The sequence below is a fragment of the Balaenoptera physalus genome, assembly GCF_965194825.1.
Source record: "Balaenoptera physalus genome assembly, chromosome: 6".
NCBI classification, from domain to species: domain Eukaryota; kingdom Metazoa; phylum Chordata; class Mammalia; order Artiodactyla; family Balaenopteridae; genus Balaenoptera; species Balaenoptera physalus.
The window spans coordinates 119,895,945-119,919,773 of record NC_138885.1 but is presented as its reverse complement, the minus strand read 5'-3'; the positions used below and the strand labels follow the sequence as shown (position 1 = coordinate 119,919,773).

Here is a 23,829-nt window from a genome sequence, read left to right as displayed (position 1 = left end):
GAAGGTGCTGTGGGCAAGCTCTTCAACTCTGTGCTTAGCTGACAGCACGAGGGAGTGGGTTAGATGTGACATGAAACTTCCCAGCTGTCTGAGAGAGGCTCCAGGGGGTGAGGGAATCCCTCTTACACAAGGACCACTCCCTGCCCGCCTCCACCAGGCTGAATGACACCCTTGTTTTCCTTCCAGCTCTACATCCACGTTACGGAAAGAGAAGCGGGTACCTGACGAAGGTCAGGCTCAGGTGGGGTAGAGTGGGGAATCGGCTCAGGATGGGAGCTGGGAGGCCCTAGTCTCCTCGCCTGCCCCTCTCACACACCGTGTCTACTCCAGCCATGAGCAGCTCGGGCAGGCTGCCCTCGGCGTCACGAGGACTGAGCTGTCCGCTGGTCAGCAGGAAGTGCAGGTAACCAGATATCTGGGCCTTCTCTGGGCCCCCTGTCTGAAGTTGGGCCTCTATCTCCTCTAATTTCTGATCAATCAGCTTCTTCCCTGTGAGGACAATGGAGAACAGGGGAGGATGAGGTCAAAAGTCCTGCTCTCCCAAGGACCAAGAGAGGAGATCCCGGGAGAGGGTCTTGAGGGGGCTGTTACCGCACAGGCCCTGGGACCCACGCCCCAACTTCCTTCCCTGGACTCCTCACCAAAAGAGAAGATGGTGTTCCAGCCATCCAGATACCGCCTCCAGAAGGGCAGCAGGGACCGAGTCCACTTGGGGAGGAAGGTGGCGTACAGTGAGTTCTGGAACATGAGCCCGACAGATCTGACGAAGGTCTTGGTGTCCTGGGGGATGGAGCGCTCCAGGCAGCCAATACGTTTCTCAAACAGGACGTAGCAAACAGCTGGCGGTGCACAGGGGCCGTCACAGGAGGCAGGGCCACGGCACACAGAGTCCAGGGGCTTCGAGGAGGAGAGCACAATCTACCCGACCCACGCCCACCCAGCCCCTTTCCCCACAAGGGTACCTTCCAAGGCAAAGAAGTAGAAATGGTGAGCGATGTCGGGCACATGGTCCCCCGAGGCGCTCTCTGCCCGCTGCTGGTTCAGTCGAGTCATGAAGTCCTCGATCACCTCATTCAGAGCATCTGTGTAGAGCGCAGCCTCAGCTGGCTTCAGCAACCGCTGGTTCAGAGCCTGGCGGAGCCGGTACCACTGCTGTCCTTCCCTGTAGAGAATGGAGGAGAGACACCAATGTAAGTACCTGGTGGGGATTGGATTAGATGGTATCTTCCCACCCTGAGACCCCTATGCACTCGAGGAAAATCTCAGACTCCTAGACCTAGAATTAAAGAATCACAAACTTTCAAATAACAGAATCTTCGAATCACAAAACTTCAGAATCTCACTAACAGCATAAAGGAAGTAGTTAAGGTGGGCATCTGGAATCAGTCTGTCTAGGGTCAAATCACAGGTCAGATGATGACTGGCTGAGTGACCTTAGGCAGGTGACTTAACTCCTCTGTGCCTCGGTTTCCCCTTCTGTAAAATGGGAATAATAAGAGTGCCTATCTTAGCAGGATAATTAATGTGCTCAGATCAGTGTCTGGCAAATGGTGAATGCTTAATGAATGTTTACTGTGATTATCTTAGGATGATACAACTCCAGAATCTTCTGTACGTGAAATGAGCTACGGAGCTACGGTGGTTCCAGTCCCTGTGTGTGGAGGATGAGGAATAAAAGAGGAGCAAATTAGGGTTCTTGGGGTGCTCAGATTCTGGACCTTTGTGCTCTGCTTAGCTCCGTAGGCCAAGGGGACAGAGAGAGCTACCAGGCTGATCTCCAGGCTCTCTTGCCATAGCCATCCAGTAGGTGGTTGGGTCCTCACCCTGGGTAGGCAGGGATGTTCATGTGGGTGGAAACATGCTTCCCATACAGGAGCTTAATATTCAGGGGCTGCTGCCAGCCTCAGCTGTCCCCCAAACCTGTTACCTTTCCTAAGCAAGCTGGGTATGGGTCAATTTTTTAAAAGCCAGTTGCAGAGTAATAAGTATAATATGGTACAATTTTAAGAGGAAGAGAGGAAATCCTACATATCCACATGCATATTTGCATGTTTCAGCACAAAGTAGGGAAGAAGAATAAACACCAAACTACTGATCAGAATTACTTAGGAGGATGGGATGGAATTTTTCCAATAAGTATTACTTTTGAATTTTAAAAACCAATAAGGTATTTTAAAAAGAAAAACATTTTAAAAGTCTGAAAGCAAAAATCAGGTTTTTTATTTTGAAGTATAAGTCAACTACACTTCAATAAATTTTTAAAATATATTTTTATTTAAATGAACCCCAAAAAACAAGCTAAATAAATAAATAAATGAACCTCAAACCCCAGGAGTTTTCTTTATTATGTTGGGGAAAACCTGCAAAAACATAAACTAGGGACTTCCCTGGTGGTGCAGTGGTTAAGAATCCACCTGCCAATGCAGGGGACACGGGTTAGATCCCTGGTCTGGGAAGATCCCACATGCCGTGGAGCAACTAAGCCCGAGCGCCACAACTACTGAGCCCACGAGCCTAGAGCCCGTGCTCCACAACAAGAGAAGCCACCACAATGAGAAGCCTGCGCACCGCAACAAAGAGTAGCCCCGCTCACTGCAACTAGAGAAAGCCCGCGTGCAGCAACAAAGACCCAACGCAGCCAAAAATAAATAAAATAAAATAAATTTATGAAAAAAAAAGATAAACTAAAAGTGTTGTTGGAAAGGAAATAAAAACCAGAATAGACCTATTTATTGGAACTTCAGGTTTTAGGTGCTTCTCCAAGAGTAAAACTCTCCCAACAGGAGGAATCAGATTTGCAGGACTTAAATCGGAAACTTTCTGTGGTTGTTAAAATATTTCTTGGGGAAACGATGCTCATTCAAAAAATGAGATTTTAAAAATATATACGTTAAAACAAAAAAGCTTATCACAGGTTGGCAAAATAGCTTTTAAAGACATATATGGTATAACATATTTAGGAAACTGGCTTTAGAGTAAACAGTTGTAAATAGATCACAAAGGGGTATATATCATGTTTAGCTTCAGTTCTAAATCTGAACAATCAAGTCCAATGATGGCCTGACCTGTGAAAAACTGAGACCCAAATGTTTTTTACTATTATTATTGAGGTATAATTGACATATAACATTATATTGGTTTCGGGTGTACAATATAATGATTTGATATCTGTATACATTGCGAGATGATCACCACAATAAGACTAGTTACCATCTGTCACCATAAAAAATTAACTTCCAGGATTTACTCCCTTGGCAAGATTTGGGTCTCAAATATTGTAGAGCATACCTGAGACACAAATCTCGCCCTCAGGGTCAGACATCAGGTTAAAGAGCTCTTGAAGAACATTCTCTATTCTCTTCCCAGAACCTTGAAAAAAGGGCCCAGAAATTAAGCTCTGAAACCACCCACCTGTGAAGGAACCAGGAATAAAGAAAGAAAGACATGCAATGACAGAATGAATGTATACGCATCAAAGACAGATAAAATGAACCTTCCAACCAGTCCGTTTCCTTTCCAAACATGTCATGGCAGTAGGTCCTTGCATTCCAGAATCAGAGAGATCTATTCCACTACTCACTAGTTGTGTCACTTCTGGCAAGTGGTGCAAAAACCCTTCTAGGCCTCAGTTTCTTCATCTATAAAATGGGGATAATAATACTATCTACTTCATGGGTTTGTTGTGAAGATAAAATGAAATAATAAATGTAAAGAGACTAGCCTGATGCCTGGCATGTTCTAAACACATACTTAGTTATCATCAGTGTTGCTGCTACTACTTCCACCACCAGGATCAACTTCAATCCCTTAAAAAATGACTTTAAAAAACATGGATGTCAAGCAACTAGGGAAAATAAAAAGCCATTCATTGTTTTTGGAGCTCTTTTAACATACTACAGTAAAAAGAAGCCTGTAATATATCCAATTGCAAGCTATGGCACTGGGAATCACCAATGATTCTCAATTATTTACCTTAATTGATATATGCATATATAATATACTCAGCCCATCTTTCAGTTTGTCACTGCCAAAATAATCTTAACTTTTCTAGGTATAACTTTAAGGCTAAAACCTACATCTATCTCTGTGAGTGGAGAGCATCCATGAAAGTTATAACCAACAACAAGCATATAATACATAACTTGGAAAATATTTTTTAAATTAAATTGAGCCCTCCCAACTAGTATGGTGATGATGTTTTTTTCAACTACAAGTAAATATGTCTCATTATGATTTGAGTTGGTATGTTTTCAACCATAATATAGAATAATGGAGCTTGAAAGGTCTTAGCGATATCTTGGAGAACCTCTAATCCAAGCTTCCCATTTTACACATGAGAAACATAAGCCCAAGGAAAGGGAAATTATTCATTTGTTCATAGTCATATGATACATTAGTGGAAAAGCCAATGAATGGTCCATGGGCTTCAGCCCAACCCAACCACCACTTTCTAGACGAGTTTCAGGCTCAGAGGACACAGGGAGATCCTACCCTGCCCATTATCCACTGGCTGCCCAGTGCCACTGTCCTTGGGCCTGGCCCCCTGGGGGCCTGTTCCGGTCCCTCAGGCCCCAGCTCACGTGGTGAAGGGCCCATAGGTCAGGCCCTGCTGGTCCCGGTGCTCCTTCCACAGTTCCATGTCGTTCCGTACTGGGTACTTGCCCTCTTGGCGCATCACTTGCTCCAGGAGTGGGGCACTGGCCAGGTTCACATGGATCAGAGGCCCTAAGCGGTTTATCCATATTGGACCATACTTGGCCTTGTTCAGCACCTGTGGAGTTCAACCAAAGCTGAATAACCATGGCCTAGCTAGGCAGACACTTCCTAGAGAGGAAGCAGGATAAGGGAGTGTCTTATTGCCACACCAGAGCAATTGAGCTGGGCAAAAGCACATTGTGTAGGAGGTAGGTGCTGCGATGGCCAGTAGTCTCAAAAGGGAACACTGGAAAAAAAAAAAAAGGTTACACAGAAGTTAGAATATTGAGAGCAATGAGTATCTGGTGGAACTGGCGGAACTGAGGTCTTGGAGGAATGAAATTTTGGAAAAATGGGATACCTGGCAAACTGGGGTATGTTGAGGTATAGATATTTGGGGTCCAGGGTTTTGGGGAAACTGAGCCCTTTAGTGAGGTATAGTAGAATGTCTACGACTCCTTCATAGAAGCATTTAAATCTCCTGCAGCTTGCTGTCAAGGAGATGAAGATAAATATCTCATGTAACCAACAAGAAAAAAGAAACACAATTAGAAACTCCAAGAAAAGCAGAAGCTGAATGAGAAAGTCAAGATGTAAATATGAAATGAACTATGTGGTATGAATTTTTTTAATAAAAAATTTTATTAGCTATGTTAAGGAATGCAATTCTCAAATATTTTATCTTAGAATTTCTACAGCACTTGACAGTTGAGACCCATAGCATCTATGAAATTGACATTGCAATGATGTTTTTATAGTTGTTGAAAATAAGGGAGAAAATAATGTATTTTGGGTTTTGGTGGGGGTAAAACTTAAAAAGAATCCAGAAATACTAAGATTAAATTTACTGGCTAAGTTATACCTACAAACTGAAAGAAAATGAAACATAGTGGTCTCCCAAGTACTTCATCTCTTTACTAAGTTTTAAGAGGATCAGCTCTGTTTCAGTATCGAAACTAGGCCAAAAGGCTTCTATAAAAGAAACATTAAAATTATGGAGAAGAGATCTATTATTCAAATTATAGAACTCATAGCCCATAAAAACAGCAATTTTACTGGGTCTTACTGTCAGCATTAAATACGGGATTCTCCCGGGACCAGTGCAACCTGATTGCCCTTCATATATTACCCAGTTGCTCAGAATCCACCCTGAACTAACGGCTGATTCTGCCTGTTCCCAGGAAGACAGCCTTGACAAACCCCCAACGTCCATTTAGTCTTGTTTCCCACTTCTACCTCCCAGTAAAATACCTGCCAGTGTGGTACGATTTTGAATGGTTAATTGTCTGAAAACTAGTGTGATACCTGGAGGAAAATAAGCATATTCAGACATTGCCAGTGGGAGTCTAACATGACACAACCCTACATGGAGAACGATTTGTTAACATTTATTAATAATTACAAAACATTTATAAGCAAAGTGTGGGTCATCTTCATAATGGAATACCATATCACCTTAAAAGAGGATGAAGCAGCTCCTTGTGTGCGAACATGAAAGATAGACTGTAATATGGAAAGATAGATAGATAGCCAAGATAGATTGTTGAATGGAAAAACGTGGGGAGCTAAATAAGAATACATAGCATTTGCATTTGCTTTCGTAGAGAGACACTGGACTGATACATCAGAAATGAATTGAAGTGGTTACCTACGGGAGAGTGGGGAGGACAGCAGTGAGAGTGAGACCGTGTGACGTTTTACTGGTATGTGGTTTTGAGTTTCGAACTATGAGGATGTATTCAAACTTTTTAATCTAAAGGGGGAAAAAAAGTGTTTTCTGAAGCAATAAGTCACCTGCCATTGATCAAGTAATTCCAGAAAGCAGGAAAGACTTGCTGAACCTCTGAATTCATGTATTATATACTCCTTAGATTTATAATTGGCCCCTCGCTGCACTCATTTTGTTCATTTTTCTTAAGGGTTCCATTAGAAAAGAATACTTATATGTCTATTTTTCTCTACTAAATTCCTTAGGAGAATTAACCTAAAAGTAAGCTTAAGTTGTGTTTCTAGTTTGGTTTAAGATATTAGTATAATAATAATAATAATTCTGTGGAGCTTAGCATAAACTAGACACTGTTCCAAGCACTTTGCTTATATTAGCTCATTCAGCCCTCACTACAGCTGCATGAGGTAGGTGTGACATTACCACAGTTTTGCAGATGAGGAAACTGAGGCCCAAAGAGGGTGCCCGAGGTCACTTTGCCAGTAAGTGGCAGAGCCAGGGTTCAAACTCAGACCACCTGGCTGGAGGCCATGCGCACAACTGCTTACTCCACTGATCCCCGAGAAAGCTGACTATGCCTTACTAACTGAAAACAAACTTAGGCTCTTTAAAAATATGTACTGCTTAAGGGACTTCCCTGGCGGTCCAGTGGGTAAGACTCTGCACTCCCAATGCAGGGGACCCGGGTGTGATCCCTAAGTCAGGGAACTAGATCCCGCATGCATGCTGCAACTAAGAGTTCTCATGCCACAACTAAGAAGTCCGCATGCCGCAACTAAGACCCGATGCAGCCAAAATAAATAAATAATAAACAAATAAATATTTTTTTAAAAATGTGCTGCTTAAACCCACCACAACTCTGCTGTAACCCAGGGTTTCTCACGGCACTGCTGACATCTGGGGCTAGATGATTCTTTGAGGTGGCAGCCTGTCCTGTGTATTGTAGAATGTTTAGCAGCACCCCTACACTGTACCCCAGCAGCAACCCCACACCAAGCTGTGACAACCAAAAACGTCTCTAGACATTGCCAAAATGTCCTGGGGGTGGGGGCAAAATCACCCCAGCTTGAGAACTTCTGTAATAACCCCAACCTCTTAAAATGTCTCTTAATTCTTTAATCTTAGAAGACTCCTTTTAAGAAATAATATCTCACTTTGAAGAAATATTTATCTGAAGTTTGGTTTCTTTTCCTTCTGTTAAGCTCAAGTAAAATTACATGCAATGTTTTAATAATGATGCAAACAATGGTTATCTCTGAGTCATGGTTTATAGATAGTTTACTTTCTTCTTTATACTGTGATTTGTTTTTCAAGTTTTCTACCTTGATCTTGGAATCGGAGAAAAAAATCATGTTTTAAAGGACTAGATCAATAACCTTTCCTTGGGCACCAGCTTCTTGCCTGGAATCCAAAGCCTCTGGCACCACTTCCTGGCTGTCAGTTTGGAAGTTTCTGGGACATTTCCCCCCATGCCTAGGCCATGCTTTCTTCCCTCTTCCTTCATACTCCTCTTCTCAGTTTACTCGGTGGAACTTAACAAGGATCTATTTATGTAAGAACTTATTTTAGAAAGACACCAGAACACTTGCTGAGAGATGTGTGCTATGTCTGGAAGCCTACCACTAGGCTGTAACCTGAACCAGTTAGAGAGCCCCAAGGTTTTCAGATAGGTGCTAAGTGCCCCTTTGCAGAACAGAGTTCCCTAGGGATCATCTTCCAAGATGAATGGGAGGGCTAGCCTCTGCCAGGTGAGATTCCAAAGACGGACAGTGTTAAATTCATCCAACATTCATTTATTGAGCTCATATTCTATTCCTCCTATACTGATCTCGGGGCTGGGGATACTGCTGTGACCTACTCTTAGACAGTTTATTTACATCCTAGGGCATAAGCCACACAGTTGAGAACTTGATTACATATGCTTATAAACTATTCCCTAATTATTTTGTACATGTCTTGTCTCTTCAACTAGATTGAAAATCTTTAAGGGCAGGAACCTTGTCATACTTCTTTATACTTCCCATACTGCTTAACACACTGCTAAACACATTACAGACACTCAATAAATATTTAGCAGTTGCCAGTGAATCAAGTGGAAGAAAAACAAGTTGCAGATAATACAAAGATTATGAGACAGAGACAGAAAAGAAGCAGGGAAGAGGATACACAGGAAACTGGTAACAGTGGCTCCATTGGGGTAGGCATTAATTTTAAAAGGCTGAAGGAAAATCTCAGAAGGAAAATAAGAGAATAGTTCTAATATATAATTACAATAGCATCTTTTATGGACTGAATGTTGCACCTCCCCAAATTCATGTGTTGAAGCTCTAACCTTCAGTGTGGCTGTATTTAGAGAGGAAGCATCTAAGAAAGTAATTAAGATTAAATAAGAGTGGGGCCCTGGGGAGATTGGTTCAAGATGGCGGAGTAGAAGGGTGCGTGCTCACTCCCTCTTGCGAGAGCACCAGTATCACAACTAACTGCTGAACAATCATCGACAGGAAGACACTGGAACTCACCAAAAAAGATACCCCACATCCAAAGACAAAGGGGAAGCCGCAGTGAGGTGGTAGGAGGGGTGCAATCACAATAAAATCAAATCCCATAACTGCTGGGTCGGTGACTCACAAACTGGAGAACACTTATACCACAGAAGTCCACCCACTGGAGTGAAGGTTCTGAGCCCCACATCAGGCTTCTCAACCTGGGGGTCCGGCAATGGGAGGAGGAATTCTTAGAGAATCAGACTTTGAAGGCTAGCGGGATTTGACTGCAGGACTTTGACAGGACTGGGGGAAACAGAGACCCCACTCTTGGAGGGCACCCACAAAGTAGTGTGCGCATCGGGACCCAGGGGAAGGAGCAGTGACCCCATAGGAAACTGAACCATACCTACCTGCTAGGGTTGGAGGGTCTCCTGCGGAGGCGGGGGCAGGGGGGTGGGTGGATGTGGCTCACCCTGAGGACAAGGACACTGGCAGCAGAAGTTCTGGGAAGTACTCCTTGGAGTGGGCCCTCCCAGAGTCCACCATTAGCCCCACCAAAGAGCCTGTAGGCTCCAGTGCTGGGTCGCCTCAGGCCAAACAACCAAAAGGGAAGGAACCCAGTCCCCCCCATCAGCAGACAAGCAGATTAAAGTTTTACTGAGCTCTGCCCACCAGAGCAACACCCAGCTCTACCCACCACCAGCCCCTCCCATCAGGAAACTTGCACAAGCCTTTTAGATAGCCTCATCCACCAGAGGGTAAACAGCAGAAGCAAGAAGAACTACAATCCTGCAGCCTGTGGAACAAAAAGCATATTCACAGAGAGACAGACAAGATGAAAAGGCAGAGAGCTATGTACCAGATGAAGGGACAAAATAAAACCCCAGAAAAACAACTAAATGAAGTGGAGATAGGCAACCTTCCAGAAAAAGAATTCAGAATAATGATAGGGAAGATGATCCAGGACCTCAGAAAAAGAATGGAGGCAAAGATCAAGAAGATGCAAGAAATGTTTAACAAAGACCTAGAAGAATTAAAGAACAAACAGAGATGAACAACACAATAACTGAAATGAAAAATATACTAGAAGGAATCAATAGCAGAATAACTGAGGCAGAAGAACGGATAAGTGACCTGGAAGACAGAATGGTGGAATTCATTGCTGCGGAACAGAATAAAGAAAAAAGAATGAAAAGAAATGAAGACAGCCTAAGAGACCCCTGGGACAACATTAAATGCAACAACATTTGCATTATAGGGGTCCCAGGAGGAGAAGAGAGAGAGAAAGGACGTGAGAAAATATTTGAAGAGATTATAGTCGAAAACTTCCCTAATATGGGAAAGGAAATAGCCACCCAAGACCAGGAAGCGCAGACAGTCCCAGGCAGGATAAACCCGAGGAGAAACACGCAGAGACACATAGTAATCAAACTGACAAAAATTAAAGACAAAGAAAAATTATTGAAAGCAACAATGGAAAAACTACAAATAACATACAAGGGAACTCCCATAAGGTTAACAGCTGATTTCTCAGCAGAAACTCTACAAGCCAGAAGGGACTGGTATGATATATTTAAAGTGCTGAAAGGGAAGAACCTAAAACCAAGATTACTCTACCCAGCAAGGATCTCATTCAGATTCAACGGAGAAATCAAAAGCTTTACAGACAAGCAAAAGCTAAGAGAATTCAGCACCACCAAACCAGCTCTACAACAAATGCTAAAGGAACTTCTCTAAGTGGGAAACACAAGAGAAGAAAAGGACCTACAAAAACAAACCCATAACAATTAAGAAAATGGTAATAGGAACATACATATCAATAATTACCTTAAACTTGAATGGATTAAATGCTCCAACCAAAAGACACAGGCTCACTGAATGGTTACAAAAACAATACCCATATATATGCTGTCTACAAGGGACCCACTTCAGACCTAGGGACACATACAGACTGAAAGTGAGGGGATGGAAAAAGATATTCCATGCAAATGGAAATCAAAGTTGGAGTAGGAATACTCATAACAAATAAAATAGACTTTAAAATAAAGAATGTTGGAAGGACTCTACATAATGATCAAGGGATCAATCCAAGAAGATAAAACAATTATAAATATATATGCACCCAACACAGGAGCACCTCAATACATAAGGCAACTGCTAACAGCTATACAAGAGGGAATCAATAGTAACACAATAATAGTGGGGGACTTTAACACCTCACATTCACCAATGGACAGATCATCCATACAGAAAATTAATAAGGAAACACAAGCTTTAAATGACACAATAGACCAGATAGATTTAATTGATATTTTATAGGACATTCCATCCAAAAACAGCAGATACCACTTTCTTCTCAAGTGCAAACAGAATATTCTGCAGGATAGATCACATCTTGGTTCACAAATCAAGCCTCAGTAAATTTAAGAAAACTGAAATCATATCAAGCATCTTTTCTTACCACAACACTATGAGATTAGAAATCAGTTACAGGGGAAAAAACCGTAAAAAACACAAACACATGGAGGCTAAACAATACATTACTAAATAACCAAGAGATCACTGAAGAAATCAAAGAGGAAATCAAGAAATACCTAGAGACAAATGACAATGAAAACACGACGATCCAAAACCTATAGTATGCAGCAAAAGCAATTCTAAGAGGGAAGTTTATAGCAATACAAGTTTACTTCAAGAAACAAAAAAAATGTCAAATAAACAATCTAACCTTACATCTAAGGGAACTAGAGAAAGAAGAACAAAAAAACCTCAAAGTTAGTAGAAGGAAAGAAATCATAAATATCAGAGCAGAAATAAATGAAAAAGAAATGAAGGAAACAATAGCAAAGATCAATACAACTAAAAGCTGGTTCTTTGAGAAGATAAACAAAATTGATAAAGCACTAGCCAGACTCATTAAGAAAAAAAGGGAGAAGACTCAAATCAACAGAATTAGAAATGAAAAAGGAGAAGTAACAACTGACAGTGCAGAAACACAAAGAATCATGAGATATTACTACAAGCAACTCTATGAAAATAAAATGGACAACCTGGAAGAAATGGACAAATTCTTAGAAAAGCACAACCTTCCAAGACTGAACCAGGAAGAAATAGAAAATAGGAACAGATCAATCACAAGTAATGAAATTGAAACTGTGATTAAAAATCTTGCAACAAACAAAAGTCCAGGACCAGATGCCTTCACAGGTGAATTCTATCATTTAGAGAAGAGCTAACACCCATCCTTCTCAAACTCTTCCAAAAAATTGCAGAGGAAGGAACACTCCCAAACTCATTCTATGAGGCCACCATCACCCTGATACCAAAACCAGACAAAGATTCTACAAAAAAAGAAAATTATAGACCAATATCACTGATGAATATTGATGCAAAAATCCTCAACAAAATACTAGCAAACAGAATCCAACAACACATTAAAAGGATCATACATCATGATCAAGTGGGATTTATCCCAGGGATGCAAGGATTCCTCAATATATGCAAATCAATCAATGTGATACAGCATATTAACAAATTGAAGAAGAAAAACCATATGATCATCTCAACAGATGCAGAAAAAGCTTTTGACAAATTCAATACCCATTTATGATTAAAAAAACTCTCCAGAAAGTGGGCATAGAGGGAACCTACCTCAACATAATAAAGGCCATATACAACAAACCCACAGCAAACATCATTCTCAATGGTGAAAAACTGAAAGCTTTTCCTCTAAGATCAGGAACAAGACAAGGATGTCCACTCTCACCACTATTATTCAACATAGTTTTGGAACTCCTAGCCATGGCAATCAGAGAAGAAAAAGAAAAAAAAGGAATACAAATTGGAAAAGAAGAAGTAAAACTGTCACTGTTTGCAGATGACATGATACTATACATAGAGAATCCTAAAGATGCCACCAGAAAACTACTGGAGCTAATCAATGAATTTGGTAAAGTTGCAGGATACAAAATTAATGCACAGAAATCTCTTGCATTCCTATACACTAATGATGAAAAATCTGAAGGAGAAATTAAGGAAACACTCCCATTTACCACTGCAACAAAAAGAATAAAATACCTAGGAATAAACCTACCTAGGGAGACAAAAGACCTGTATGCAGAAAACTATAAGACACTGTTGAAAGAAATTAAATATGATACCAACAGATGGAGAGATATACCATGTTCTTGGATTGGAAGAATCAACATTGTGAAAATGACTATACTACCCAAAGCAATCTACATATTCAATGCAATCCCTATCAAATTACCAATAGCATTTTTTACAGAAGTAGAACAAAAATCTTAAAATTTATATGGAGACACAAAAGACCCCGAATAGCCAAAGCAGTCTTGAGGGAAAAAAATGGAGCTGGAGGAATCAGACTCCCTGACTTCAGACTATACTACAAAGCTACAGTAATCAAGACAATATGGTACTGGCACAAAAACAGAAATATAGATCAATGGAACAGGATAGAAAGTCCAGAGATAAACCCACGTACCTATGGTCAACTAATCTATGACAAAGGAGGCCAGGATATACAATGGAGAAAAGACAGTCTCTTCAATAAGTGGTGCTGGGAAAACTGGACAGCTACACATAAAAGAATGAAATTAGAACACTCCCTAGCACCATACACAAAAATAAACTCAAAATGGATTAGAGGGCTTCCCTGGTGGTGCAGTGGTTAAGAATCCGCCTGCCAATGCAGGGGACACGGGTTCGAGCCCTGCTCCAGGAAGATCCGACATGCCACGGAGCAACTAAGCCCGTGCGCCACAACTACTGAGCCTGAGCTCTAGAGCCCGCAAGCCACAACTACTGAGCCCACGTGTCACAACTACTGAAGCCTGCGCGCCTAGAGCCCATGCTCCGCAACAAGAGAAGCCACGACAATGAGAAGCCCGTGCACCACAATGAAGAATAGCCCCCTCTCACCGCAACTAAAGAAAGCTCGTGCACAGCAACAAAGACCCAACACAGCCAAAAATAAATAAATAAATTTATTAAAAAGGAAAAAAAAATGGATTAGAGACCTAAATGTAAGACTGGACACTATAAAACTCTTAGAGGAAAACATAGGAAGAACACTCTTTGATGTAAATCATAGCAAGATGTTTTTTGATCCACCTCCTAGAGTAATGGAAATAAAAACAAAAATAACCAAATGGGACCTAATGAAACTTCAAAGCTTTTGCAAAGCAAAGGAAACTACAAACAAGATGAAAAGACAACCCTCAGAATGGGAGAAAATATTTGCATATGAATCAACGGACAAAGGATTAATCTCCAAAATATATAAACAGCTCATGCAGCTCAATATTAAAAAAACAAACAACCCAATCAAAAAATGAGAAGAAGACCTCAATAGATACTTCTCCAAAGAAGACATACAGATGGCCAAGAAGCACATGAAAAGCTGCTCAACATCACTAATTGTTAGAGAAATGCAAATCAAAACTACAATGAGGTATCACCTCACACCAGTTAGAATGGCATCATCAGAAAATCTACAAACAACCAATGCTAGAGAGGGTGTGGAGAAAAGGGAAGCATCTTGCACTGTTGATGGGAATGTAAATTGATGCAGCCACTATGGAGAACAGTATGGAGGTTCCTTAAAAACCTAAAAATAGAATTACCATATGACCCAGCAATCCCACTACTGGGATATATATATATCCAGAGGAAACCATAATTCAAAAAGACACATTGCAGCACTATTTACAATAGCCAGGCCATGGAAGCAACCTAAATGCCCATCGACAGATGAATGGATAAAGAAGATCTGGTACATATATACAATGGAATATTACTCAGCCATAAAAAGGAACGAATTTGGGTTATTTGTAGAGACGTGGATGGATCTAGAGACTGTCATACAGAGTGAAGTAAGTCAGAAAGAGAAAAACAAATGTCGTATATTAACACATATATGTGGAACCTAGAAAAGTGGTACAGATGAACCAGTTTGCAGGGCAGAAATAGAGACACAGATGTAGAGAACAAACGTATGGACACCAATGGCAGAAAGTGGTGGTTGCGGGGGGGGGGGCGGGTGGTGTGATGAATTGGGAGATTGGAATGGACATATATACACTAATATGTATAAAATGGATAACTAATAAGAACCTGCTGTATAAAAAAATAAATAAAATTCAAAAAAAAAATAGTGGGGCCCTGATCCAATAGGATTAGTATCCTCATAAGAAGAGATATCAGAGAGCTCTCTGTGTGTGTGTGCATGTGTGTACAAGATGAAACACTTGTACACTGAAAACTACAAAACATTGCTGAAAGAAATTAAAGACCTAAATAAATGGAAAGATATCCTATGTTCATGGATTGGGAGACTTAATATTGTTAAGATGGCACTACTCCCCAAAGTGACCTAGAGATTCAATGCAATCTCCATCAAAATTCTGATGGCCTTTTCTGAAGAAACCAACCCTCAAATTCATATGGAATTGCAAGAGGCCCTGAATAGCCTAATCAATATTTAAAAAGAAAAACAAAGATGAAAGACTCATACTTCCTGATTTTAAAACTTATTACAAAGTTGCCATAATCAAAACAATGTGGCAGTAGTGTAAGGATACATATATGGACCCATGGACTAGAATTGAGTAATAAACCCAAATATCTATGGTCAATTGATTCTTGACAGAGTGCCAAAATCACTCAGTGGGAAAAGAACAGTCTCATCAACAAATGGTGTCAGGACAACTGGATAAACAAGTGCAAAAGAGTGAAGTTGAACCCCTACCTCACTTCCTATACAAAAATTAACTCAAGGGAATTCCCTGGCAGTTCAGAGGTTAGGACTCAGCACTTTCACTGCCTTGGCCCAGGTTCAATCCCTGGTGGGGGAACTAAGATCCTACAAGCCGGCAGTGTGGCCAAACAAACAAACAAAAGAAAAATTAACTCAAAATGGACCAACAATCTAAATATAAGAGCTAAAACTATAAAACTCTTAGAATAAAACATAGGGGTAGGGCTTCCCTGGTGGCGCAGTGGTTAAGAATATGCCTGCCATTGCAGGGGACATGGGTTCAAGATCCCACATGCTGCAGAGCAACTAAGCCCGTGCGCTACAAGTACCGAGCCTGTGCTCTAGAGCCTGCGAGCCACAACTACTGAGCCCACATGCCACAACTACTGAAGCCCGTGTGCCTAGAGCCTGTGCTCTGCAACAAGAGAAGCCACTGCAATGAGAAGCCCGTGCACCGCAACGAAGAGTAGCCCCCACTCGCAGCAACTAGAGAAAGCCTGCACGCAGCAACAAAGACCCAACACAGCTAAAAATAAATAAATAAAATAAATAAATTTATTTTAAAAATTAAAAATAATTTTAAAAAAACATAGGGGTAAATCTTCATGACCTTGGATTTGGCAATGGGATTCTTAGATTTGAACAGTAATGTGTGAGCAATAAAAGAAAAAAAGAAAAATTGGACTGCATAAAAATTTAAAACTTTTGCACATCAAAGGACATTATCAAGAATGTGAATAGACAATCTACAGAATGAGAGAAAATATTAGCAAATCATACATCTGATGAGGGTTTAATATCCAGAATATATAAAGAACTCTTTAAAAACTCAACAATAAGAAGACAATCCAATTTTCAAATGAGCAAATGACATTTCTCCAAAGAAGATATAAAAATAGCCAGTATGTGCATGAAAAGATGTTCAACATCATTTGTCACTAAGGAATGAAAATCAAAACTACAATAAGATAGCACTTCACACCCACTAGAATGACTTAAATCCAAAAATCTGAAAATAACAAGTTGTTGGCGAGAAACAACTTGTGTGGAGAAATTGAAACCCTTGTGCATTGCTGATGGGAAAGTAGAAATGGTGCAGCTGCTGTGGAAAACCATTTGTCAAGTTCCCAAAAAGTTAAACACAGAATTACCATATGATCCAGCAATTCCACTCCTAGGTATATACTCAAAAGAAATGAAAACATATGCCACACGGAGACTTGTACAGGAATGTTTAGAGCAGCATTACTCATAGTTGTCAAAAGGTGGAAAGAACCCAAATGGCATCAACTGATGAATGGATAAGCAAATTGTGGTATATGCATACAATGGAATAGTATTCAGCCATAAAAAGAACAAAGTATGATACACGCTAAAACTTGGATGAACCTTGAAAACATACAGTAAGTGAAAGAAGCCAGACACAAAAGGTCATATATTGTATGATTCCATTTATATGATGTATCTGAATAGGCAAATCCATAAAGATGGAAAGCAGATTAATGATTACCAAGGGGTGACAGGAGAGGGGAATGAGGAGTAACTAATGACAGGGTGTTTTTCTGGGGTATTGAAAAAGTTTTGAAACTAGAGAGAAGTAGTAGTTTTATAACATTAAGAATACGCTAAATGCTGCTGAATTGTGCACTTTAAAATGGTTCACTGAGGGAATTCCCTGGTGGTCCAGTGGTTAGGGCTCCACACTTCCACTGTAGGGGGCACAGGTTCGATCCCTGGTCAGGGAACTAAGATCCCACATGCCACGAGGTGTGGCCAAATAAATTAATTAATTAAATAAAATGGTTCATTGTATTATAGTTTGTGAATTTCCCCTAAAAAAAGGCCTAGAAGAAGTTTGTGATATTTAAAGCCTCCAGAGCCTCAGCAAGAACCCTGCTGTGGACAAAAGATGGGCCCCCTCAGAAAAGAGAGAACAGAAAGGGAGTGAGGGAGGTTCCCCTGAGCTGGTTCTTCTGTGGTTCCATGCTTCCTTTCTTGCAGATCAAGAAGAGGACCAGACCAACCTTTTCCTTCGCCTTGCCAGCTCCTAACCCAGGATTAAAGATCAAGCTTTAAGGGGTGTTTACTCATTTGTTCATTTGCTCTGGGAAGAATAAACTGGCAGAGTCTCTCTTTTTTTAGAAATGGGAATGCCCTCCATTGCACAAAACTGTTGCCCTTGTAACTTTTCTGGAGGACAGTTTGGCAGCCGATACATATCAAAGGCCTGAGCGAAATCATTTACCACAACAATTCCATTTTAAGAGATTTATTTTAAGGAACTAATTCAGGATGCACATGATATTTAGTGATAGATGTATTTATCAAATGTTTATACATAAAAAAATCTAAAGATATAACAATAAGCTTCAGTATATTCTAGTGTAGCCATACAATGGAACACTATTCAGACATTAAAAATTGTTACTGGGGCTTCCCCGGTGGCGCAGTGGTTGAGAATCTGCCTGCCAATGCAGGGGACACGGGTTCGAGCCCTGGTCTGGGAAGATCCCACATGCCGCGGAGCAACTGGGCCCGTCAGCCACAACTACTGAGCCTGCGCATCTGGAGCCCGTGCTCCGCAACAAGAGAGGCCGCGATAATGAGAGGCCCGCGCACCGCGATGAAGAGTGGCCCCCACTTGCCGCAAGTAGAGAAAGCCCTCGCACAGAAACGAAGACCCGACACAGCCATAAATAAATAAAAATAAATAAATAAAAATTAAAAAAAAATTGTTACTGAAGTGACTATTGACGTAGAAAGATGTTCATATTTATCTTTTAGTAAAAGGCAGGTTATAAAAGAGAGTATATGATATGCTTTCATTTAAAAAAATATATATGTGGATGACACATGGGGGAAGTATGGAAGCCTATTCAACAAGGACAAGCAAGCGGGGATAATGCTTACTTACCCCCAAGAGCATGTGTGTATTTATGTATTCATTTCACAAATGTTTATTAACAGCTATGTGTGCGAGGCACTGTAACATGTACAGAGTGCTGGGATTGTGGAAGATTTGGATTTTCTTCTTTTTGTGTCTTTCTGATTTCTCTACAGTAAACATGTATTACTTCCACAAATTATTTCAACTTCCACAAATTATTTCAACTAAGTCGAAATGACATTCTCTTAAATGTGTTATGTAATCACAAATAATTAGCACGCAACTCGTATTTACGTGATTTTTTTTTTTTAGAGCAAGGGTCATTTTTATAGGAAAAAAAGTGCCTGTCTCATTGTCATGGGTTTTTATCTCAAGTCAGTCATCCACATCTGGCAGTTTCAGTTGAGGGCTCAGGGACTGCCTGGCAGGAGATTTTGTCCCAGTTCCAGACCCAGCACAAGGGGCTCTGTCACTTTGTTGGGTAATAGCTTGGCGGTGGCACGCTCCCGACCTTGCATGTATCCACAGACACAAAGGCTTGAACCCAACATCAACTGAAAAAAAATGCACAACCTATAAGTTGAGAATTATGCTTTATTCAGCGAACTTTCTGAGGACTTAAGCCCAGGAGGCAGCCTCTCAGCTACCTCTGAGGGACAGCTCCAAAGAAGTGAGGGAGGAGCCAGGATACACAGCAGTCTTTGCAACAAAAACCAGGTAGTCGGAACATCAAAAGCTTACTGTAATTAAAGAGAAGCGGACATCTCAAGTTAATGAATTTAGTGCTTTTCTATGTATGCAAGAGTCTGGGCTCAATGAAATCATTCCTTTGATATGCACCTTAGCTATCTAGGGCCAGTATCCTGTTCTTTTCCATCCTGAATTCCCTCACAGCGGATCATTGGGGGCAGCCCCATTGGCCGATGGCTTGATGACCACAACATCCTGTGTCAACTGATATGGCAGGAGACATTTTTCATCCACACCAGCCTTCCCTGAGTCTTCAGGGCTGAATGCCCTTTGATCCTCTCGGCACAGGACTGGAGGTCTACACAGAGTTGCCACTGGGCTACCTCCCTCCCTATGTTTCCTATGTCCCCTGATAGGCATAAGTACCTGTGTCCTGAGACAGTTTCCCATCGCCTCTGGGTTCTGACCCATGTGGCCGTTCTGTCCGCCCTTAGAAAAGAGCTGCGGAATATAAAACCTCCTCACTGCAACCTAGAAGGGGCTCCTCAACAAACCGATACCTTGCAACTCAGTCATCCAGCCTCTTTTGTTTCAGGTTGTCCTTTCACGAGTGAGGGGAGGCGGAGGGTGGCAGGGGAGGGGCCTCCCACTAGAGGGTTGTGCGGCCAGGTTAGGAGAGAGTAGACTGGCCCTGCAGAGGAGTAGGGGGTCTTCCCACAGTCCTATCTATTCTGTCAATAACCGGCCACAGAAAACTGAAGTAAGTGCAAAACTGTGCTTTCTGGTGGGGGTGGAGTTGCCTGCCTGTGTTGCCCCTCCCCCCTCCCCACCCCCGTATCCCCTGAGCTTCCAGCTACTGTGGAACTCCTGAAGGGCCTGTGTTAATCCCCTTGGTCTGAGTTTCTGTAAAAAGCAACTAAGGGTTTGGGGCAAGAACTGCAGTGAAGAGAGAACAAAAGGGGGACTTCCCTGGTGGCGGTTAAGAATCCGCCTGCCAATGCAGGGGACATGGGTTCGACCCCTGGCCCGGGAAGATCCCACATGCCGCGGAGCAACTAAGCCCGTGTGCCACAACTACTGAGCCTGCACTCTAGAGCCCACGAGCCACAACTACTGAGTTCACGTGCCACAGCTACTGAAGCCCACGTGCCTAGAGCCCGTGCTCTGCAACAACAGAAGCCGCTGCAATGAGAAGCCTCAACGAAGAGTAGCGCCCACTCACCGCAACCAGAGAAAGCCCGCGTGCAGCAATGAAGACCCAATGCAGCCATAAATAAATAAATAAATAAATTTATTTTAAAAAGAGAGAGAGAGAGAGAGAACAAAAGGGAAAGTGATTCTTCGAGTGAGAAGCCTGAGGCCATACCTCCTACTGACTGTGGCAAAAATGTGAAAGCAGTAATGAAATGTTTAATTATGTGGGTTCCCAAAATGTTAGGAAACTTCCTCTGACGTCCAAAGTTTTAAGTGTGTAATGAAGTCTTGATTAGCAAGTTAAAGGTATCAGCAGGAGTGACTGCTAAGCCCCAACAAGGTTTGGAGTCAGAGGAGTGGTTTCTGGAAACAATGTTGGTGGATTGGCAACACAGAATCCCACTGGCAGTCAAAGAAAAACTTCTGTCTTTTACCAACTAAAAAGCAGTATGTTCCTGATATAAGCATTGCACCTGCAAAAGGACCCACACTCCCGGGGTGTTGCCCCACTGCTCCAGACAGATTGACTACATGGGGTTTTGAACCCCCTCCTCCCCAAAGCTGATAAAGTCACAACATCCTTTTAGAAAAAAGGCAATGAGACCCCAGCAGGCCAACTCACAAGGTATGGAATAAGATCCCAGCGGGCGGTGGCAGGACCTGGTTGCTGGTGTGTTTAGTGACAAGGGGACAAGGGTCCTTGACCGCTGTCCCTGAGAGCCCTAATGAGTTGTGTTGGTGTTTACAGTAAAAGGGGAAAGGGCCCCATACAATTTTTAAAAAGTGTTCCGTGGTTTCTCCTTTCCCTTCTGTATCATCAGGAAAGCGAAACTGCTTGTCTAGGACAGGTGGGTGTGACCACAGATAAAATACTCCCTAGTCATCAAGGGCAGTCAACTCCTCAGAGACAGACGGAGGTCCCTTCTTACAAGGAGCAGGAAAGGAGAAACTAGAGATAGATTTGGCTAAAAGTCTAATGAGACTCTAGAAGTTGGTTGCAGTAGCAGATGCAAAAGCCACACCAGTTCTGCTGGTTGAGAAGGAATGGAAATCAATTCATCACCTAATGACTGACTCCAAGCCGCTAGCCACCCTAGCCATGAACACCTTACTGATGACATGAGCATGGAGGAGAAACAAGTAAAGACCAACCAGGGCTTGTTGCAGTGGGTTTTAATAACCATAATGAAGCCATCATCTCATAAGCACCCATGGATGACAAGAGAGGAAACTATAACTTCCTGTAGGGCCACTGTAACTCAGGCCTGGATTTATAGTGGAAATCACGAGTGCCCAGATGATGAGATAGTCACTCAGGGTTAGGTGGAGCAGTTTGTTTAATGGGTACCATCAATCTTTGAGAGACAGTTCAATCTTCTCTTGTGCTCCAAAGACAGATGCTGGAAAACTATTTAGCTCTAGGCAACCAATTTTCCAGAATGGAAGCCTAGACACAGACCAAGATAAATGTCCTTCAGACTAAGAAGGGGTGGTATGGGTTGAATTGGGTCTCATCCACAAATTTATCTGTTGAAGTCCTAACACCTAGTACCTCAGAATGTGACCTTATTTTAAGATGCGGTCTTTACGGAAGTAATCCAGTTAAAATGAGGTCATTAGGGTGGGCCTGAATCCAGTATGACTGAGGTCCCCCAAAAAAGAGGAAATTTGGACACAGAGGCACATGCATACAGGGAGAATGCCATGTGAACATGACGACAGTCATCTACAAGGCCTGTGTCAGTGACTAACAATCATGCAGACTGGAGCCTGTGGCAAAATTATGTGGCCACTAGGCAATGGCCCTCTATTGGACATGGCGCTTGCCTGACATCACAACCCAGAACACTCATTTGAGAGCTACTTCCCGGCTTGTTTTTGAGTTCTGGTGGACATTGAGAGACTGACAAAGCAAAGTGTTGCTGTACCTGATGCCCCTCTCATGAGGTGGGTCAGAAATGAGAACATCAGGGGAATTCCCTGGCGGTCCAGTGGTTAGGACTCAGCACTTTCATTACCATGGCCTGGGTTCAATCCTTGGTCGAGGAAATAAGCTGCGCGGTGTGGCCAAAGAAAGAAAGAAAGAAAGAAAAGAAATGAGAACAATGTCCAGGAAAGAAGCAAACCTAGCATTAAGTGGTTAGTCATTCTCCAGATGTGTTGATTCAGATGCAGGGTATACACTAAAACTTGGGTTTCTTGGGGGCTTCAGTAGACTGAGGTTCTTGACAATGCCTAAGCCTGGTTCATGGATGGATCAGCTAAGTTGAAGGCCATGGGGTGTACTGGGCTGCTGCTGCTGCTGTGAAGCCTGAAGAAAAATGTTTAAAACTATGCATGGAAAAGAGAACTCTGCTTATTGGGCAGAGTTGTGAGCTATGGTTCTCGCCATGGAAAAGACCTCCCAAAATATACCGTTACATTTCTACCAATTCATGGTAGTTTGGGCTGGTACCTGGCAGCAGGATGCCTGGATGGTCAAGTCTCAGCCTTTTTGGTGATAACATTATGGCAGCAGATCACACAAGATCTACACTCCCTGTTTGTGACCCAGGTGATGTCTGTGGAAAAGGTCTTCTTGGATGAACATCAATGGAATCAGCGAACTGATAAGATCTGTGATGCCCATGTAAGGACCATAGCCACATGAAAAGACCATTGCATGAGGCATGGTAAGCCATCTACAATTCAAGACTGAGCCCCACAACAAGTGACTGGAGCACACGAAGCCAAGAAAGCCTGGCAGATATGCCCAGACTGCCAGCTACACAGTCCAGGGGTAAAGGAAACTTTGGGGTACATAGCAGAGGGGGCCCTGGCCTATCCTGGCAGAGAGACTGTATAGGACTCCTACCATCCTCTTAAGGGTAGCATTAGATATTGACTGCAGTAGACTCCTTTTCAGGGTATGGCACTGCCACCTCCAACCACACAGCAGATGGGGGTGGAGCAGGCACACTATTCAAAGACCCTTAGATGGACTGTACTACATATTTGGATTCCCAAGAGTGTCCAATCAGACAGTGGCACCACCTTTGTAGTAAAAAGTGTCTAGCAGTGGGCAGCTACTGGGGTATTCACTGGACCTTTCATGCCTCATATCATCCCCAGGCAGCAGGTGCCATTGAAAGAGGGAATGGATGCTTAAAGGAGAAACTGAAAAAGACAACTGGACAACCAAAGCTCAGCTCCCACTGGATCACACACTTCAGAAAGCCAGTTTGGACTATAAATGTGGCAATTCACCAGAAGGGTACCTCCCATTTAAGCAATTTTTTCATAAAGAGAGGGGGAAGGTGGAAAGAGGCCCAGATAGGCTGTAAGATACCCACACCACATAATTCCTTCTTCTCATTCTACCATTTTCCTTCCC

At 42.2% G+C, this 23,829-nt stretch overlaps 1 protein-coding gene across 1 annotated transcript in view; it reads right to left on the bottom strand.

Moving 5' to 3' along the window:
* The window catches only part of CYP27A1 (cytochrome P450 family 27 subfamily A member 1), a 46,312-nt gene that overhangs the window by 1,501 nt on the left and 20,982 nt on the right, over positions 1–23,829 (bottom strand). The window contains exons 2-5 of the mRNA XM_082466102.1: positions 4,581–4,771; positions 963–1,162; positions 642–839; positions 317–489 (exon numbers count right to left, since the gene is read on the bottom strand). Coding sequence (XP_082322228.1) covers positions 317–489; positions 642–839; positions 963–1,162; positions 4,581–4,771 — 762 coding nt within the window. The remainder of the gene's footprint in view (positions 1–316; positions 490–641; positions 840–962; positions 1,163–4,580; positions 4,772–23,829) is intronic.